Below are 21,438 nucleotides of genomic sequence, written 5' to 3' on the forward strand. Positions count from 1 at the left end.
TGTTTTCCCTGAGTGAAGTAGTTAGTCTGGCAAGACTGCAGACAGAATCTAAACAAAAATGGCATATATGAAAGAATTAGGTAAACAGTAATATCCTGTTTCCCAAATCCACTACAGAAGGCAAGAAAATTTTCCAAGCTCAAGATTATACAAAGCTCAGTGGTTACCAAACTACACCTGTTTTCCTTATTCTCTTGTCCCCAATAATAAAACAAGTGTAACTGTACCATAAGATTAATCTTCAGAGTCTGGTTCAGCTTCAAGGCAGGAATATAATTGGCACGCTGCAAATGGTGAACTAAAAGGAATTCATGATTCTGAACACTGGCACTGGATTGTAAAAATCTCACCAAACACTCCTGGAAAGAACAAAACATTTATAAGCTACAAACTTACCCTGAGTTTCTGACAAGTTTATATTGATATGTCATTACCTGCTCAGTGTCTGTAAATGGTAGCTTCAGTAAATCCTCCATTAAGCCCATTTCCTGACAGACTTCATACGTGTGCTTGAGCAACTCCTCTATATTCAACCTATTAGAATGTTGTCGCAGTAAACTCCAGGCCTCAACCATGCATCTGAAATCAATATTTATCAAAGTTAAGTTTTAGGAAAGCTATTTAAGATGTTCAAAATAAGTAACCCACCTAAAGAATCCCAAAGATACTTTGTAAATATAATTTAAAACTATTTTAAAATTTTATTGAATATTAACCACTTCATAATGAAGTTTTGCTAATGCCAACAAGAAAACAAGGGACCTTTAAAGACTTTATTTATAATAAAGTTGATTATCTCATGTAATTTATTGAATACTGTGCTGAAAAGAAAAAAACAGAATGGCTGTAAATGTATGAGTTGTTCACAGTCGTGATCACATGGCTGACCGGGAACTACAGCTTCCTGCTGCTGTCCAGCATCATTAGCATCACTGCACATCGACAGTCCAGGAAAAGATCAAAATGCAAAGTAAGGCTTCTACTAAATGCATATTGCTGTGCACCTTGTAAAGTTGACAAATTTTAAGTCAAACTGTCATAAGTCAGGGACTATCTGTACACAGAGTTCAAGAAGACAAAAAACTATGTGGTCTTCATTTGGTGTGGTGTGACAAAAGTGAGGTTCTTAAGGAAGTGACACTCAGCATGAGAAGAGTGGAAAAGAAACTGAGCAAAGGCCTATAGACAGAAATAGCACACTGTGTTTATGGGAAGGTGAAAGGTTTAGCTTAGTAACAGACAACTCTGGCTGATCTACAGAAAAGATCTGACTGAAGAATTTGGGTCAAATTATTTTTAAATATCATGTGGGGCTGCTGAAATGTCCTTCTGTGGGCAATAAGGTCATTAAATAAAGTAGTGTTTCTCATGATATATTAAGTAAAAATAAGCTTGAAACAGCATGAATAATAACTATAATTTCTAAAAATTAACCAATAAACAAAGCCTATAAATGTTTATATGCTTATTTAATTAGATAACAAAATGTCTTGTAAGATATACACTAAGATTGACAATGATTACTCTGACAGGATTTCTGGAGGGGCTGGTAACTTTTAAGGCAGAAGGAGGGGTAGAATAGAGAATGACAAGTAGATAGGTATAATTTTCCTAAAAAATCATCATTCCTAATTCCAAGTGATTAGGTAATTTTTATTTTAATAGGCATCTTAATAAAAAAAAGTTTTAGCTACAGTTTTTCTTGAAATAATCACAAATACTGAAATAAGGACTTGTAAATAAATAGCTGACATGCATAAGAAACATAGAATATATGAATAAAGGTACAGCAATTAATATTCATAATGAAAATGCATCTGAGAAAATTCTGGCAGCACTGTCTCAGACTTCTTATAGATACAAAGTTCCTCAGCGAAGTATTTCCCATTGTTAACAGTTCAGGGCCCTCTGTTATTGCCTAAAAATCGGAAATTGCTTTGTCCTTCTCTTTCTACCGGGACACGCATGACAGAGTGGTTGCTATAACCTGTGGCTAAGAGGGCTAAGTTTTTCCCTAAATCAAAAACGTAGGAGTGTTAAAATGAGCACAACATTTTTGTAGATATGGAAGATGAATGAACACCTCTCCACTGATTTTAAAAACCATATAAAGAAATAGGAGAAGTGGGTATAACAAAATCTTGTTATTTACTGAATTTGATTTAGAATGGGTGTGTAGTAGCTTCATAATACTATTCTACTTTTGTATATTCTGGAATCTCCTTATAAAAATGCTTATACCAAAATAAACTTTAAAATGCATCAAAAATGTAAATGATTGAAACAAAAACCATAAAAGTGGTAGCAGAAACAAGAGAGTATTAAATAATAATAATGAAGTGAAAAAGACACAAAATTCATAAATAAAAATATTGATAATTCTGACTTCATGAAAGAAATAGCTCTTTATGAAAAGATACATTCTCTTATTGCCATAGTGAGACCAATCACATTAATATTACCATTAATCACTTACCAGATGGATAAATACCCAACTAAAGAGCACAGCATAAGATGATGGGTGGTGGTGGGTGATAAACTGGCACGACACTCATGGAAGGCAACATGTCATTATCTACCAAAATTACAACTGCAAAATATCCTTTAACCCAGTAATTCCACTTCCAGGATTTTATCTGAACAAAATCTGTAGTTCTGCAGAATGCATGGTTACTCATACATAGCAGTGTTTAAAATGGCAAAAGATTAATACTACCTAAATATTCACTAAGGAAAGCCAGATAAATAAATAACTGGTATATCCACATAATGAACTACCATGCAGTAATTAAAATAAGGAATCTCTTCATGTACTATAATGAAATGAACTCCAAACTAAATTAGCTTAAAAAGTACATTGCATAGCACAAGGAACTATATTCAATATCTTGTGGTGACCTATAATGAGAAAGAATATGAAAACCAATGTGTATGTATGACTGAAACATGTTGTGCAACAGAAACTAATATTGTAAACTGACTATACTTCAAAAAAAAACAGTATATTGCAGAAAGATGTATAGTATGCTGTTTGTATTTTTAAAGGGGGCAAGGCAGATGACATACATGTGCATTTGCTTAAGTATATCCAGAATATCTTAGAGAGAACAATACACTAGAAAGTATTAACTTTGATTGGGAACTGGTAGGAAGCCTGGGGGCTAGGAATTCACTGCCTATCTTTTTGTACCTTTAGAAAGAAGCAGGTAAATATCTTACAACTCAAAAACAAAACCATATTCTTGACCCTCCTCCCTCCAGCCCATGCATATGTTTTTTAAGTTTGCTACTTTAAAATATGATATCCACTCCCAGTCGAGCAGATATACTAGTAGGAGTAAGACTGATTTATTTATGACTTATTAAATATCAATGTAATAACTGAGCATACCTGAAAATAAAAACAAATGATAATATTTTTCCCCCATTTTCTCTCATAACAGGAGAGGATATAATTACCTCCAACTTCAAGAAATGGATACTCCATTTTGGGTCAACACTTATATAAATTTTAAAGTAAGTAAGTCCCAAATTCCCACTATTTGCCTGCTTCCTATGGTAGAAAGGCAGTAAGAAAACAATTCAATTGATGAAAGGCTAGACCAGGGTGTTGATAGTAGAAGTTATTTCAATAAGGACTTACATGGGACAATACAGCGAAAAAGATAGCCTGAAAAAACACTCCTGTGACAAGCTTAAAAATGCTAGACTGAATACAAACAACCTTTTGAAATGCATCATGATGATCACAATGAAAAAAAAGAAATTCCAGACAGGTAAAAAAGCAACTATTGATTTCCAGAGATTAGTGTAAAAGTTAAAAGATTAGGAAAAGATATACCATAAATAACAACACTGGTACAGCTACACTAACAGTTACTTGTGATGAAGTTTACGCTATACTAAGAAAACGTTAAAGTCATTAAAAAAATAAGTTTAAAACTCATGTATCTAATATTCTGAATACCAAAAGTTAGCAGTATTATGAGGAATGGATACATCCTTCATTAGAGTAGGCAACTTGCATACCTTTCTTATAACTTATTAAGAGATCACACACATACACACACACACAAATCATTAAGGACACAGAAAGATTAAAACCACATAATGAACGAACTTGATATTTTAGGCAAATATACTGACACCTCACCTAATAAATGAGGCACACACTGACTACTTATCAGTGAATACAAAGTCTTCCTGAATTTTGAAGTACAGGCACCACATCAATCACATTATGTTGTCACAATGCAACCGAGTTAGAAAAGAACAAGGTAATTTTTAAACACTCATTTGTAAATTAAAATTTCTGAATAACTAATAGAAAGAGAAAAACATAAAGAAAAATTTTAAATACTTAGATAATTTTTTTAAATTTTGGGATGATGCCAAAGCAATATACAGAACATTCAGATTTATATTTTTGTATTAGTAAACATAAAAGGCTGAAAATGAGAAATTACCTAACTTGAGTTAAAAAGCACAGCAGAATAAACCCACAGAAAGTGGAAAGAAAAAAATGAAGACAATGATTACACCTATACAAAAGGGTTTTCCAGCTGTATTGTACTTTTATGTAAAGTTCTTACTTCAAGTCTATCACGTACTGTACATTATGGTTACTCTGCAAGTAACCTATCTGCCAAAAAGTCAATCACTAACATCATTTACTAATGCTCTGATTTACTACTTGCAACTATAATACTGGCTGTGCAATTTAACCCTCAGAATCTTGCAAGGTGGTCATTATTATCCTCATTTTACCAGTGAGGAAACTTAAGCTCAGAGATGATAATTAAACTGCTTTTCATCATATTTTAGAATGCAGCAAAATTTAGGTATGAATTCAAATTTATTTGAGTCCAAAGGTTGCTCTTATCATCTGTGCTACAAATCAGTAGCCATTACAATATTTTTTTAAGGTGTAAATTAATTAATAAACAATATCATCATTAATATAAATTCAAATAATAGCTGGAAAGCCAAGCAACACCTACCTCACTTATCTAACAGGGGGTGTGCTTGGGGAGGGGATTCATATTTTGATGGTTGATTAAAACTTTTTCAGCTATTTTAACTATCACTATGCAATCATGGCATATGGGTGTTAGAAAGACCACTGTGTAGCCTGACTTCTCCTATTTTTAGTTCAAACTTTTCAAGCCTAGCCTTTTTTCATGTTTCAAGGACACTGTGGTTGGTTAATCATTCTGTTGGATTAGAGATGGAGGTATTTGGGGAAATTAGTTGATCACACACTAAACACAGGACATACCCGAGAACCCTGCTTTCTTGAAAAATCCCTAAAAATCAGCATATTTTCTTGTCATTTACTTCCTTCTGATAAAAGCAGAGTGCAGAATATGTAGTTGCATGACATCCTAAGCAATGAAACGTGGCTGTCTTTCTGAAAAATTGTCAGTTCAAAACGAAAGCAGCCTCTTCCTGTGCTGTTTTCTTACTTTCAATAAAATCCACAAAAAAAAAGGATTAAATTTTACCATTTGCAACAACATTGATGACCTTGAGGGCATTATGCTAAGTGAATAAGTCAGACAGAAAGACAAATGCCTCACTTCTATGTGGAATCTAACAAAAACAAAAACTCAAAAAAAGAGATGAGATTTGTGATTTCCACAGAAGAGGGGTGGGGAGTGGGTAAAGGGTCAAAAGGCACAAACTTCTTGTTATAAAATAAGTAAGTCATGGTAAATACTGTACTGCATATTTGAAAGTTGCTAGGAGAGTAAATTTTTAAAGTTCTCATCACAAGAAAAAAATCTGTAATTATGTATGGTGACAAATACTAACTAGACTTATGTGGTGATCATTTTGCAATGTGTACAAATTCAAACCATTATGTTCTACATTTGAAGCTAACATAATGTATGTCAATTATATCTCAATTTAAAAATAAAAAAATTCCCATTACTTTTACTTGTCTTAATAGTGTGTTCTACCTCTTTAAGAACATTTGAGTAATTCTCCATTTACAGGATCAGTAATTATTTTAAACACTTACTGAATCTGAAAACATGCTATCCCACAAATGACACTGAATGTTTCATTGTTTTTATTTCTGCACTTACTATAAAGGACACAATGATGCTAGTTTTCTGGGAAGGACACAATGATGCTAGTTTTCCGGGGACTGGATAACTGAGGTATTACTATACTTCAGAGAAATAAGGTTTCAAAATTATATTTATATAGAAATTATATTATTGGAAACATTTTTTTAAAGTTTTTTTTTTAATTTTAAATAATGGAGGTACTGGGGATTGAATCTAGGGCCTTGAGTATGCTAAACATGAGCTCTACCACTGAGCTGTACCTAGTCCCTGTAAACATTATTACATAATATTTGCTATGGCTAAGGGAGAGGAGAATCTGGCAAATCAGAGAAGCATACTATGGATGAATTAAAGGACAATGGAATCAAAGAGGAAAAACCACCAATCTTTCAAAGTTTTTTTCTCCCCGAAACTCCAAACATGTGCTCTTCTAATGTAAAAGCACTGATGTTCAAGAACCACCTCTTTAAAGTCACTTAACAGTGAGAAACTTATATGCAACTGAAAAAAGTTTACATGCTGCTTGCTTACCAAATACTACAACTCTTAACTCACTTACTAAACATTTACCTCTTTTAGCTTCTTTATATCTTATTTTTATTCCTGATTTATTCAGCTTAGCCAAACACTTTTGCTAACCCAAATTATTTCAAAAAGTACTTAATTCAATATTTTTGAGGATGCTAAGTTTCTACATGTCTAACCAATCTACTATTAAACTGCAGAACTTTTCGTCTGTCTGAAATGTAAAGATACAACTCTCTCCCCTCAAAAATACATTGTTTAAACTAAAAAGAACAAAGAAAACTTAACTTTCAGAGTTCTGACACTGAAGTGATGTATGGTTCATAAATGACAACTTGGGGTGAGTAAAGTGACTGATTTCTAAAAATATAAAAATGACTCAACTAGTAAGATTGAAAAAAACTAGTACAAATTGTTGGTCACAATCTAGTAAGAAATTTCAGCCCCAAGCAATTTTCCCAACTAATTAGGTACTTAGAAAATCCAATAACCAGACCACTGTATTTCCAATCATGCCATTTAACGTGTCACAGTTACTATATAGATGACAAATATTATATAGCAATATGTGTACTGCTATAATATATAGCATACTAATCAGAGAACATTAAAACACTGAGAAGTGAATTAAGAAAAATAAATATAGCACATGCTCAAACCTGTTAAAGTATTCATTGTTACAAAATCTGACACTTAAAAAATTTTTTAAACAGATGCTTCAAGATTTTCTTTTTTACGATGCAACAATAAAAATAAAATGCAAAGAACTGCAATACCCAAGCAATCAAGACTAACAAAAATATCAGCGTATATCATCAATAGAATACACCCTCACAGAATATAACTTATCAACTCAACATAATTTCATTCTTCCTCTATATTTCTGTCTGCTTTTCAGCATACCCAAACCTCAATTATCTATGCAGGAGACTGTCAACATTGTCAGTTAGCAACAAACATTATTTTTAAACCTCTGTTTGGTTTTCCTTTTTATTCAAGGTACTTCTTTTATTCACCTTATTCTAGATAAAAGCTGCTTTACATTTTTCTTAATGATGAAAGATGAAGATTATAAGAATATTGTGTAATGCAACCAAGGCAAAATAAATACTGCTATTGTCTAGGTCATCAATTCCATTTTATTAACATATATGATCAAGAGTTTGTACTTTCAAAATATGTACTTACCTATTAGAAAGCCAAACAGTGATGTGAAGGATAACATCACTACCACTGGACACTGTTGGCTTCATTGTTTGAATATATCTGAGGGCTTGTCTGTGTTCACCCTGACTCATGAAGGCTTGAATAATCTTTGAATGTTGCCATGACAAGGGTTTTGCAGTAGCTGGGTGAAACAGAAGATCCAAACCACTCTGCAAAAAGGACATGAAAATTTGTTATTACAAACATAATGCTTTGCATTTAGACAGGGGGAAAAAAAAAGGTAACATGCCAAACTTACCTAAATCAAGATAAAATCAGTTTAACTATAGCTGAAAAGATCTACTTAATAGTATGCTTTTTTATTTTATTTTTTTAACACTTTTTATTGATTTATAATCATTTTACAATGTTGGGTCAAATTCTAGTATAGAGCACAATTTTTCAGTTATACATGAAATATAGTATGCTTTATTTTAAATAAAAGCTTTATCAAAGCCTCACACTTCTGATACCTTGTTAAGCTAACTATATAAAATCTTTCCATCACCAATTTCATGTATCAATGTCAAATCCTGTCTTCTCTATTTAACCCAACACACCAAACACATTTCTAACCTAACAATCACCATATTTGCACTATTAGTAATTGTTTACTTGTTTGTTTCCTCCTTTAGACAGCAATGAACCTGGGGTACTGAACTATTTTATCTTTGAATATTCTTACTGCCTAAGATGGTGCTTGGTGAAGGTACTGATTAAATTGAATTCTTAAAGTAGATTGTATCGTATCTTTAATACCAAATTTAATCCAATTATGTATTTTTCTAAAATTGTAATAGTTTACAAAAGCATATATCCTAAGTAAACTACAGACTTACCTCATAGTCATTATGATCTATCAGCCAAAACCCTTGAATAAGTTTAACCTGGCCCCAAGAAATGGCAAAGGCAGTTGGAAATGATTCGATGGAAGTATCCGTTTTGTTTGGAAAGGAATACATAATATCAAGTAGCAAATAAATGGTCTTTAAAAAAAAAGAAGATTAAGGACAATAAACAAAAGAAAAACTCCTATGTATACATCTGCAATAGGCAGCAATAGAATATATCAGAAAAATGTCGTGAGCAACTTCTTTTAGTGTTCAGAAAAGCTGCTGTGGACGTCCAGCTATGGAATTGAAGTTTTATTAAATGTGGGCACAGCCAATTCCACAAACAACTTCATTCATTCTCAGTAAGTACCACCACAAAGGAAAAGAACTAAAGCATACTTTCTTTATGAAGTTAGTGGCTTAGGAAATTAAAGATACAAAGTTATAAACAAAATTTCAGTTACCCAGCAAAACCTGGCAGCTTAAGCAAACACATCATGTATCTCATAAACTATGAACAGAACTGCACATTTCGACTAAGAAAGTGACATTAGTACGAAGATCTTAAAGACCACAAGGCTCAAACACAAAGCCTAAGAAACATAAAGCTAACTTATTCATACTCAGTATACAAATTAATCTCACTTAGAATGACCACTTGCTAGCAGTGCTTTAGAGCAGCTGTGTGAGTCTGATGAAAGCCATTAACCTTATCCCTAGAAAAATAAACATAAAACAAAATTTTGCATAGTTTTGGGTTAACCATAGACCATCTAAATCCAACAAACAGATCCTGGATTAAGAACTCTTCCCTTAAAACAAGTTCAGATGTGTAACTGAGAATGGATTAGTGTATAAAGTCCCTACTACTCTGCAACTATATGACTTTTGTAATACATGAATTATTTGATAAAATTTTAAAGGATACAACAGAATGCTTGCTTGCTTCGGCAACGTTGTCTAGTAGGTATATGTCAAGTAATGCCTATTAAAAAAAATTGGTGCATGTTATATATTTGTTCATTTATGCTCCCGTTCCCAAGCCTGTGCCAGGTATGAAAAATACAGTTAAGCATGTCTCCCTCTCCCACCCCAACTTTGGAGACTAAGTGATACCATATTATTGCAAACCTACATGTAGACTAGTAGGAGGATATTTTCCTGTGCCTCCTTCATCCCGTTTCCACAACTTCTCCACTCGATCGCCTAACTGAGAAACCATTCCATCAATCATTAAGTAATCAGGGTTCCACTTCCCTCTGTAATAAGGGCAACATTAAGGATTATTTAGTATTACTGTTAATTAAATATTATTATTAAGATAATACACACCAAACTCTTAAAAGTAATGATCTCAACTACCAAAAAGAAGAGATTTTAGGACAGGATCCCATCATTACAAATCCAGATGTTGAGGAGAGTTAGTCACATAAACCCTGAAGAAGCCTCAAGTCTGGTCATCAGCACTAACCAAAGGTCAGGTTCCAGGGGAGAATGTGGTCTAGCCAGCAAAATGCTTGAGGCTGTTTACTTTCTACCATTTTGAGAAGACTACCAAAGAGCATGGCAACTCAGTACACAGAAAGTAATACTGCAGCTCAAAGTCAAACAGTTATATTTCAGTTTCATCAGCTGGACTAGTCTTTTAACCTCGGTAATCCCTTCAAAAATACGTATTATTGAGCACCTACAAGGTAATAGGCAGATACCGACCTTTTCTGTTTCCTCATCTAATAGTAATGATAGCAGGAGTTACTATTTACTGAATGAAGTTTTCTTGAGTCAGGCACAATAAGAGGTACCTTGCAGATGATATTTTATTTCATTTTTATACTGACTTTGTAATTTATCTGACAAATATGATTAGAAAGCTTAGCCAACCTACTCAAGGACATACACTTAGGAAATAATAAAATTTTAAAATATGCCTAATGTATCTTCCAAGTCCATGCTCACTATCCTAGATTATTCAAAAGCACTGGATCGCAAAACTTGCCATGCATCAAAATTACAGCTGGCACAGCCTTATACAGATTTCCAAGAGATTCTGACATAAGAAACCTGGAATCAAGACTTGAGAATCTGTGAGTAAGAATTTTCAGGAAAAATACATAATTAAATTATAGAATCTCTTCTAATAAATCAATCATGGTAGGTCATTTTATTTAGGAAATAATAAATAGCTATACTCAAGTTTTCAAATAAAGGTGTAATCATTAGGTCAAGGCAAACATTACAACTAAAATAGTAATACTGATGACAAATTCATTTATTTCCATTTAATCCTTTTATAACATGATGAATTCTGTTCCATCTGAGAAAGCTTTGACTTCTTACACAACTAATTTCCAAAATGCTTTCTGAAGGTTCTGAAGTACTATACCTTGATAAGCGCTCACATTTCTGTCGACGACTGGTGTAGTAGTTCTGAATTACAGGGTAGTTGTAGTATAACCTTGACAACTGCACAGCATCATCTAGATGTTTTTTAAAAGTTGGAAAAAAAGCTAGTCATATTTCCAAAATATCCCAACAATACTTAAGGTTACACACATTGATATTTTTGATATTTTACTATAATTTTATAATCTTGTTTAATTTGCAGACTTCCTAAATTAAAGTAATAAAAGAACACTACATGGCCTTTTATTAACAGAGGCACAACTGAGAAAACTGAGTATCTCATCAAAGTTTGTGACAACAGGATGCTGGCTTAAATCCCTGGAAAAGCTATTCTAGAAAATGATTTTACTCCCTTAGGCACAAATGATAATTTAAAAGCAAGCAAGCTCACTATTTCTTCAAGTGAAAATCTAAGAGAATTATGAAAGTATAAGATCAACAATAATTATGCACAGTGGCAGAAGCACTTCTAAGTAAATCTGATGTGTTTCCTGGAAATGCAAGAATTAAAGGCTTTAGAAGGATGTTGTAAACAAATATAGTTAAGATTTAAATTCTATAATTCTTGGTATTAACATGAGTAATTAGATAAAAAAAAAGATATTTAATTGATGGCAAATAATACTGGTTAGCAACCATATTAAAAGAATCTTTAAAGTGAAAAAGATCAGCAAATTAGATTATAAAACTTCTAGTTCTATGGATCTAAACTATGGCTGGTGATATTGAACCCATTTTCAGAAGCCGTATTTTGTCAAATATTCTTTCCCTCTAACCCAATAAACATGTATGGACACCTGTGTATCAGGCGTGAAGTGAGGCACTGAAGATACAAAGTAAGGAAGAATGTAAGAAAAGAAGGTAAGAACAGAAGAAAACTTAAGTGGTAGAAGAAAGGAACGTGACAATATTAGAACACAACAACAAAATTACAAAGATTTAAGAATGTTTCGATTAATATATATCAAGTAAATATTTTACCTAAGCCCTCTGGTAACAGCCCAGAATGAGAAAACCAAAGAACCACTTGTGCATACTGACAGATGAGCTGGGAAACCATATACTTATTGCTCAAGTCCATAAGTCCTGTAAAGAGTTAAAAACAGTTTTTTAGCTTTTACTTTATCAACCACAAATGAAAAATCAAGGCACTCAACTGCTCTCAAAAAAAGTAATTAATTCCTTGGTTATTTTAAACAATACACATATGTTTTTAAACAAACTTAGCCTGAACAAATAATCTCCAAAATGCTAAAATAACTCAATGATTAAATAGATATTTCAGGTAAATATGTTTCCACATTAGCTACACTTCCATTTAACTAATTTCAGTAGTCAAATTTATACATCAATACAAACTAGTACAGTATCATTAATACAGGTTGTTCAAACCAGGACTTTAAAGGAAACTGGCTGTTTTGTTTAAATGGCAAAACAAAGATGAAAATTACAATGACCACCTCTACAAATAAAAACTTACATAAAATTTTAAAATCTGAAGTTCTGCTATCCGTACATTACCTTAAAAATCCTTACATTTAACCTTCAAATTTCCCAAGCTTATTTAATCATGGGCTCACAGTACATCTAAAAACATTCTGTAGCTTATCATTTAAAAAACAAAAATTTTTAGCATTTGAGAAATAATGGCCTCTCTGCCCAATGATCCTTCTCATAGGAAATATTTTCTTTCTCAAAGTCAAGAAGTAAAATTCAATAAAACATTCATTTACATAAGACAAAGAGCACACCTCTTTCAGTGATCTCTTGGGCTTCTGTTGCAAAACAGCTTAAGACTGTATGAAGGTTGCTCAGAAGTAAATGGCACTGTTGGATGGACTGTATAGTTTGTGGATCAATGAAATGACATGAACCATCAAATAATGGTGCACCTTTTAAGGATAAAATATATGATTAGTTTTGACACAGTAAATCTAAATTAATCATAACCACAAATGCAAAATACTTCAAATTCCCATTAACCACTTAATTAACTCTATACATCATAAGATTTACAAAGACAAGCTTCAAATGACAAATATCCTCAAGGAATCTAGAAGGGAAAAATACAAATTACTGTTAAAAATGCAGAATGAAGGGGAAGGGTATAGCTCAATTGGTAGAGCGCATGCTCAGCACACAAGAGGTCCCGGGTTCAATCCCCGGTACCTCCTCCAAGTCGCAATCAATGAAGAAACCTAATTACCTGCCTGCCTGAATACAAAAATGTAGAATGAGGTGAGCACGGAGGAAAGTGATAGATTCAACTTTAGATTCAATAGAAATCAGTTATATTCATTAAATGCTTATCTTTCAAAAAATGTTTTATATCAGATCTTTTATGTACCATGTTGTTTTGTGATTATTATTTATAAGAACTCTTTCTTTTACCTCCAGTCTTCAATAGTGAGACACTAAAATTAAGACTCAAGTAGAGACTTATTACAATACAACTGCATGCTTGCTATAATGCATTGCAGACTTGGTTGTCCTTTCATTTCAAACTGAAGGTTGAATTTACAAGTGCATTTTGGGGGAAACTATTTTAGGTGCTTTTGGTTACATCTTTTTAGATAAGATTTAATTAATATTTAATGTGTGATTGGATCAGAAAACAAATATCTTACTTCTAAATACTTCCTCAAACTGTTTTACTTTCAATATATTTAAAATACTATTATGCTTTCTATTTTAATTATTCTTAGTTAAAAAAAATTAACCAGTAATAAAATTCAAAGCAATAATGACTGAGCTACCAAGTTCAACCTTGAAACATCACATTATGCTCAAAGCATAATAAAGACATACAATTTATGAAATGAGTTGAACTTTCTTTTAACATAACTTACATAATCAGCCCTGAAAACATTTTCCTCTCAAAAAAACTTTTTACCCTGATTCTGAATTATCAGGTGTTCCAGACTTCAAATGTACTGTGATCACTGAAATATTTAAAATTTCTTATTTCATGTTTACAGTTTAAGTATGCCCTAAAAACACTATAGAACCCCATGTCTTCCTATTAAATTTTGTTGGTTTAAAAATTCCCTACTTTTAAATAAATACTTTTTTAAAAAGTCCATTTGTTCATTCATCATGATACAATAATACTAATATATATATATATATACACACTTCTAAAGAAACTTGAATTTTTTTTCATGTACAAGGCAATCATTTTACCTTTAATGTTATTTGCACTAATTGCGCATAATGGTTTAATATTCACAAGATACCAAAAAATTCAAAGTGTTCAACAGACTAATAAACAAGACTTGGCATGACTAATGATATTTGTTAGTAGAAGACAGAGGTGATGAATTTTTGCCCTGCTGTTCAGCTTCTTTATACTTGTAAATATTTTAAATAAAAATGAACGAAGTTCAGAGGTTAACTGGCATACCTGATGCCATCATCGGCATATTTTATCAATTAAACTCCTAAGAGCAAAAGTTAAGTAAGGTATAATTCTGAAATCTGCTATTATGGACATACCCAACCTGTCGCCAATTTAAACAATCTGTTGCAAAATGTTCAAAAACAATTCTGTCAGTTGAATGTTAAAAAAAAGAAACTGTTTTCTTCTGGGACTTCTTTAAACAGTTTACAACTTCAAAATCATTAAAAATTATTGTTGTTACATACTTAAATCATAAGCCAAAATTAGTTTGTTCATATAATACTTACAAAGTCTGTCAAATTCCTCTTTTGTGAGAACCACTTTATTCCATGTCCATTCAAGAACAAAACGCAAATTAGTAGCAGAATTTGGTTGTTCTTATTTGTAATTATGAAAGGAAAAAAAAGAATGATTATTAATTACAAACAACAAAAAAATGAAACTTTTCAATGAAGAAACCTGACAGAAACCACCCTAGCCAAGTGATCAGCATGAACATTAATGGAGACAAACTGGTATCACATATCCTTCTTCTCAGTGTATCACATTAGGGAGCACATCAATTTATGTAGTGCTACTGTGAAAAATGCAGAATCTGAATTTAATCATGAGAAAAGATCAAAAAACAAACTGACAGGTGGTCTACAAAATAACAGGCTCATATTCTTTAAAACTGTCAATTTCTTGAAAGACAAAGCCTTAAGAATTAAACAAGATTAAGAGAGAGTAAAAAGATGAATACTAAATACAAGATACATTCTGGATTGGATTCTAAATTCCCTCTCCCTAAAAAATGTTACAAAGGACACTAGTGAGATCAAAAGATCTATCGATTAAATAACATGTATTAATATTAGTTTTCTTGATTTTTGTAACTGCAAATTGGTTTTCTAAGTGAATATCCTTGTTCTTAAAAGGAAATATATTGAAATATTTATGAGTAAAGAAGCACAGTACAATGCCTTCAACTTATTCTCAAATGGTCAGAACAAAAATGTGCGCATGTGAAGTGTGCGTTTGTAAAGAGAGTAATACAAACTGAACGAATCCCCAGAGAAATTTTCTGAGTGAAAAGAACCAATCCTAAGAAGTAACATACTGTATGATTTCACTTGTGAGCATTTTTGAAATGACAAAATTATAGAAATAGAGAATAAATTTGGTTGTCAGGGATTAGAAATTGAGGGGGGCAGGGCAGAGGTAGTAGGTGTGTATACACATGGACAACATGGGACACCCTGAATGTGACACTTTACTAGATTTGCCAGGTCTTACCATTCACAAGAAGGGGATGGGAGGGTAAATGGTAAACAGTATCTCTCTGTCTTACAATTGATGTGAACCTACAATTATCTCAAAATAAAGTTTAACTTAAACACCACCCCCCAAAAAGATGAACTGTTAATTTTAAAAATACAAAAGTATTCTTTAACTATTAAATATAATCTTACCTTCTGTTATCCACCTTCTGATACATCCAGTCAAAAGTCCCAGAGAACTTGTCTGTACTGCTGCTGACAATATAGCTTCTAACTGTTCTTCCTAAACCATATATTTCAAAAGAAAAAGAATGGATATGTGATCAGAGACAGAGGTGGCAAGTTCTAGCTCAGAATAAAAAACATTAAAGGATTAAAAATCATTATGACTCACTAAGATGGTTATAAAGAAAAAGAAAACAAGCACTGTTGATGATGTAGAAAAACTGTAACCCCTCATGCACTGCTGGCTAGAATGTAAAATGGGACAGTCACTTTGGAAAATAATCTGGTGGCTCCTTAAAATCTTAAATATGACCCAGCAATTTCATTCCTAGGTATACACCCAAGAGAAATGAAAACACATGACTGTACAAAAACTGTATATGAAGCAGTATTATTCATAATAGTCAAAATATGAAAACCCAAATGCCTAGCAACTGAAGAGTGGATAAACTGTGGTATATTTATATAGTGAAATCTTATACAGCCATAAAATGGGATGAAGTACTGATCCATGCTACAACATGGATGAACCTTGGAAACACTGTGCTAAGTCAAACAAGTCAGTCACAAAAGACCATATACTGTTTGATTCCATTCATACGAAATGTCTATAACAAGTATTATCTATAAAGACAGAAAGCAGATTAGTGGTTACCAAAGCCTAGGGGAAAGAAGAGTGGGAAAGGGATTGACTGCTAATGGCTATAGGGTTTTGGAGGTGATGAAATGTTCTAAATTCAATGTGGTGATTGATAGTTGTACAACTCCATAAATACAGTAAAAAACACTGAATTGAATGGTATATGAATTAAATCTCAATAAAGCCATTATTTAAAAAAGGGATTATATACACCTTGTTCAAGAATCCATGAATTTCATGGGGGAGGGTATAGCTCAGTGCTAGAGTGTGTGTTTAGCATGTACAAGGTCCTGGGTTCAATTCCCAGTACCTCTACTTAAAAAAAAAAAAAAAGAGAGAGATGAGTTAAACAGGAATAGAAGCAGGTACAATACGATAAAGGTTCCCCCAAACTAGAAAAAAGCATGATTGTGAGATTCACTAGAACAATTTACATTCAAATCAGTGACAAAACAAGGATGTCTGCTAGAACCATTATTTTTCTACAGTTTGTAGAGGTTCTACCAAATGTTATGAGAAAATAAAGTAATAAACAAAAATATGGGGGGGGGAGCCTGTATTTGCTGATTGCATAGCTTGAAAATCCAAGAGATTCTAATTTAATTAAGTAGATATCAAATGAGTAGCAATAATCATCTAGAAATGAATATGGGGAAAGTGGTCTACTCATAAAAAACAACATTTAGGGATAAAAATAGAAAGAAAACACACTAGAAAATAACCATAAACTCTTACTGATAGATATAAAACAAACCCTAAAAAAAATGGAAAGATAAACCATTTACACTTAGATGATTATAAAAATGTCAATTCTCCCCCAAATGCATCTGTGAATATGACAAAATTTCCAAAAGAATTTCAATAGGGGTTCTGGATAAAATCATCTTGTAATTAATACAAAAGGATAAATACCTATGAACTACCAAAAATTACAGATAAAAAAGGCACTGCATTACTATCAGAGCAGTATACTAAAATAACATAGAAATAGATAACTAGATTTATGAAATAAGATTAAAATCTGGAAATAGAACCCAATAGATACAAACGTATAATATCAGATAAAAGTGGTATTTCAATAGCATGAGAAAGGATATGATGGGTTCTATCTCATAAATGGTGTATCACAGCTGGACTAATCATCTGGGAAAAAGAAAACTGAACCTTTACCTGATCTGATACAAAAAGATGAATTACAGCCTTAAATTAAAAAAAAAATTCATGTGTTAGAAAACATTTTTAAGCCAGAGCTATAAAGTGCATCTGACTATAAAAATATTAATTTGAATGTCATAAAAAAAGATACCATAAAACAATCAAGAGGAAATAGCAGGAAAGACATCTATAAGATCTGACAGAGTATATATTTTACAAAGAATTTCTATAAACAGACAACTCAATAAAAGGTAAAACCTATAAATGTATAATTAATGAAAGAACAAATCCTGATGACAAATTTTTGAAACTACATATATAACATTCCTTTCATGTATATGGAGAAATATATAGATACATAAAAGAAAAGCATACATATCAGAAAATTCATATACCATACATACAAACTAACAAATTACCAAGTGGACACTGATAAAAATTACCACGTCTAGATTGAGAACATTTCCCAGAAGCCGTCTCTTCCTACTTGATCAAAAGCAAATCCCACCCACTCCTCCCATCCCCCATGGTAACCATTCTCCCGCTCTCTGAGGAATCATTTTCTTGCTTTTCTTTTTGTTTCACCTCTAGTATGCATCACTAACAAATACAGCTTAATTTGGCCTATAGCAGGAATAAAGTTTTTTTTTAAAAGATAACATGAAAAAATGGTCAACAAAATGTGAACATCTGCATGCTTCTGTATATTTTAGTCAATTTCTAAATTCAAATTATTTGTTTATTACCTATGTAAGAGGGGGGAAAAAACATGGTTTGGATTACCAGATTTAAAATAATCACAGAACACATTAAATGCTTATTTAATTCACATGGCTAAAATACCGGTTATTTTTTATTATTTCATTTTTCTTTTCAAAACTTAGATATCATTACTTTTAACTAAATATAATAATGTATAATTAGGAAGAAAAATCATTATTAATTTCCTAAAGTAAAAAAAAAAATTAAATATTGCATTCAAAGTGCCCAACTCCTCAAGGATGATTAACAGTTCCCAGATAACACTAATTTGAACCTTTTGGCAGGGAAAGGTAGTCAGCTTCAATCCCTGACCAAAGGGCCCTATGATCAGGGCAACCAGGGCAAAAGTTACATGAAGTCTTTTAATGAACCTAATTCAGAGCTGCATAAAGCCATTTGAATGGAATCTTACTAGCTTAAATGCAAATGCATGGGCCCACAGAATATCCTGTTTCATCAACCATAACTCTTATATTATTCAGGGCCCATTAAATAGAAAGAACAGATTCCTTCTGCACAAAGTATTAACAATTCTTCTAGAACAGTCACCAAATAGATGGGCTAAAAAGACCATACTACTTACAATGAAAAAAAGATTATCAACAAAACTATTTCACATGAGCCCAAAAGTCATTTTGGCCAGGGTTTTTTTCTTTCCTATTTAGAAACTGAATAAAACTATTCCAAAACCTCAAGCATCTAGAAAAGAAAACGGACCTGTTGTAGAATCTGTTCAGGTTCCATTATGAAAATGAGCAAAATCTATTTGACCAGGTGGATGTTATTTCAAGCTGAAACAGGATTAACTATTAATCAGGTAGATGAAGAAACATTTCCTGTTTGCACCAACACCCAGTGCTATGCATGAAGCAAGACTTCATTACTGAAATCTGCAAAGATGATCAAGAGCAGCAATTATAATCTGAAGCAGTGCATACACCACAATAACTGAAATCGGACACTGGAGTAATGGTTAAAACTATATCCAACATGACTACAGCACTACTTCCTAACACACAATTTGATCAATGAAAGATTTAACATCCCACTGCCTTAGGATTAGAAGTTGACCAAGAAATTCAGGTGAAATACTTTGGACGTGATCTGGCTGATGAAAGAAATGAGGCTTTCCTGTAAAGTGCTCCAGTCTTCAAACAGGTTTCTCTTAAATAATTCTTGTTACTTGTGGATAAAAATGGAGTATCACACCATAACCATTTGTCTTTAAAGAGTAAAAAAGGATACAAATCAACAAGGATAAAGAAAAAAGAGAAGTCATCATGGGATAAGACAGCTCAGCAAAACTTTTGAAAAGCAGTACTGAGTAGAAGAAAGGTGACTGATGTAGCAGTGTGAAGTAAACCATGCCCTAAAAGTCCACACAGAGGGAAATTATAGAATAGGGTCAGTATGGCTCTCAAAATCCTATTAGGTTAAGTTCTTGGAGAAACCAAGTGCAGATGAAAGTGGGTGAAAGGGTGGTCAAACATGGGGTTAAAAATAGGTAACGAGTTAAAACTCAGTATATGGAACAGACAGTCCCACTCTTCTGTTACCCGGCAGCAAAGAACTGTGGAGGCCAGTTTGATAGATCTCTAGAAACACTGAATGACCCTAGAAAAAAAATCTGGATTCAGATTTCAATAATTAAGATTCTGACTTCCACAACTGAGTCTGACTCCCATAACTGTCTTGTGTTTTGCAGGAACTTGGAATCACTAATAGGCTTTCACAGTATACTGGTTTCTATAGAGCAGTGGTTCTCAAAATACTGTACTAGAAATCATAACAAGGGCTTATTAAAACACCAATTGCTGGGCTCTACTCCAGCAGTTTCTGCTTCAACAGCTCTAAGGTAGGAATCAAGAACTTGCATTCCTAACAAGTTCCCAAGGAAGGTGTTATTAGAGACCACAATTTGTTGCTATAGACTATGAGATTCACCTTAGTCAAGATGGTTTCCACTCATGTGGTCTCATTCTCTTACACCTATGCTGTTCTCTCTGGGGCTGAAAAATGGCTCCCAGATTGTTGTAATGATTTCTACCAATGCCTGATGCAGCCATGATACGTTTTCTATCCTACACACCTGGTGCCAAGTCAGACCTATCAGATCCTGGAAGTATGAAGAATTTTAAGCAAAACCAAAGATCACAGCTACAGACATGCAGAGTAGGCATCATACCACTCAACATTCTTTCGCAGAAATAATCTAACAAGTTTTTATAATAGAAAGCTAATAACATATGATCCAAAAGAAACAACAGTTAAAAATCATCTCACCTGACTTAAGCTGGAAGGCTGAATATCAATAAGTCTTGGTGAGAGAAGGCCAGCCACAAGACATCGATTATAACCATCAGGAATCACTTCATTGAGAGATGGTCCTGATCTCTTTAAAAAAGTCAAAGTCTATAACACAGTGAAAGATATCAGTCAATACTCAATTCAAATAATCAAATTTAAGTTAATTAATAACTTATCACCGTACTTTGCACTTAACATTTTGAATAAAACTAAAAGATACCAAATGAAAATTGTAGAAGACTACATTTTTGTACTACTTGCAAAGGAAAGCGCTTATAGGTTTTTAAGGTGACCAGTGCTTGCTAGGTAACCCAGTTACCCACTATAAAGCTAACGGGTGTGGTGACAGATCTTAACGAACTTAACATACACAAAAGAAAAACCTTGCAATTTACTCCTCTTAGTCTAAGAGATCTGATATGAAATATAAATAGGGCATTCATCCACATCTAGCTGATAGTCACTCCATGGAAAAGTATTTTCAACACATATAGAGTCATAACCCATTCTGTGCCAGTCGCTGTGCCACTGTGTTAGGTACCTTCTTTGCATTAGTTTATTTAGTCATAAACTTTCTCTGAAGGAGGAAAATTAAGAAGATGGATAAAAAGAGATGTGGTAGGCACTGACCTACTTCACTCTTCTG

At 32.8% G+C, this 21,438-nt stretch overlaps 1 protein-coding gene and 1 pseudogene across 3 annotated transcripts in view; one reads left to right on the forward strand and one right to left on the reverse strand.

Annotated features, from left to right (window-relative positions):
* The window catches only part of AHCTF1 (AT-hook containing transcription factor 1), a 79,898-nt gene that overhangs the window by 23,412 nt on the left and 35,048 nt on the right, over positions 1-21,438 (reverse strand). For all 3 annotated transcript variants that reach the window (XM_006198816.4, XM_072948633.1, XM_072948634.1), the window contains exons 12-23: positions 20,769-20,897; positions 15,896-15,986; positions 14,732-14,821; positions 12,796-12,936; positions 12,026-12,130; positions 11,025-11,118; positions 9,777-9,900; positions 9,570-9,626; positions 8,648-8,794; positions 7,791-7,978; positions 435-579; positions 228-359 (exon numbers count right to left, since the gene is read on the reverse strand). In XM_006198816.4, the coding sequence (XP_006198878.1) occupies positions 228-359; positions 435-579; positions 7,791-7,978; positions 8,648-8,794; positions 9,570-9,626; positions 9,777-9,900; positions 11,025-11,118; positions 12,026-12,130; positions 12,796-12,936; positions 14,732-14,821; positions 15,896-15,986; positions 20,769-20,897 (1,443 nt within the window). The remainder of the gene's footprint in view (positions 1-227; positions 360-434; positions 580-7,790; positions 7,979-8,647; positions 8,795-9,569; positions 9,627-9,776; positions 9,901-11,024; positions 11,119-12,025; positions 12,131-12,795; positions 12,937-14,731; positions 14,822-15,895; positions 15,987-20,768; positions 20,898-21,438) is intronic.
* Positions 16,102-19,713, forward strand: LOC140688567 (polyribonucleotide nucleotidyltransferase 1, mitochondrial pseudogene; annotated as a pseudogene).

The sequence above is a fragment of the Vicugna pacos genome, chromosome 23 (genome assembly GCF_048564905.1).
Source record: "Vicugna pacos chromosome 23, VicPac4, whole genome shotgun sequence".
In the NCBI taxonomy this organism is placed as follows: Eukaryota; Metazoa; Chordata; class Mammalia; order Artiodactyla; family Camelidae; genus Vicugna; species Vicugna pacos.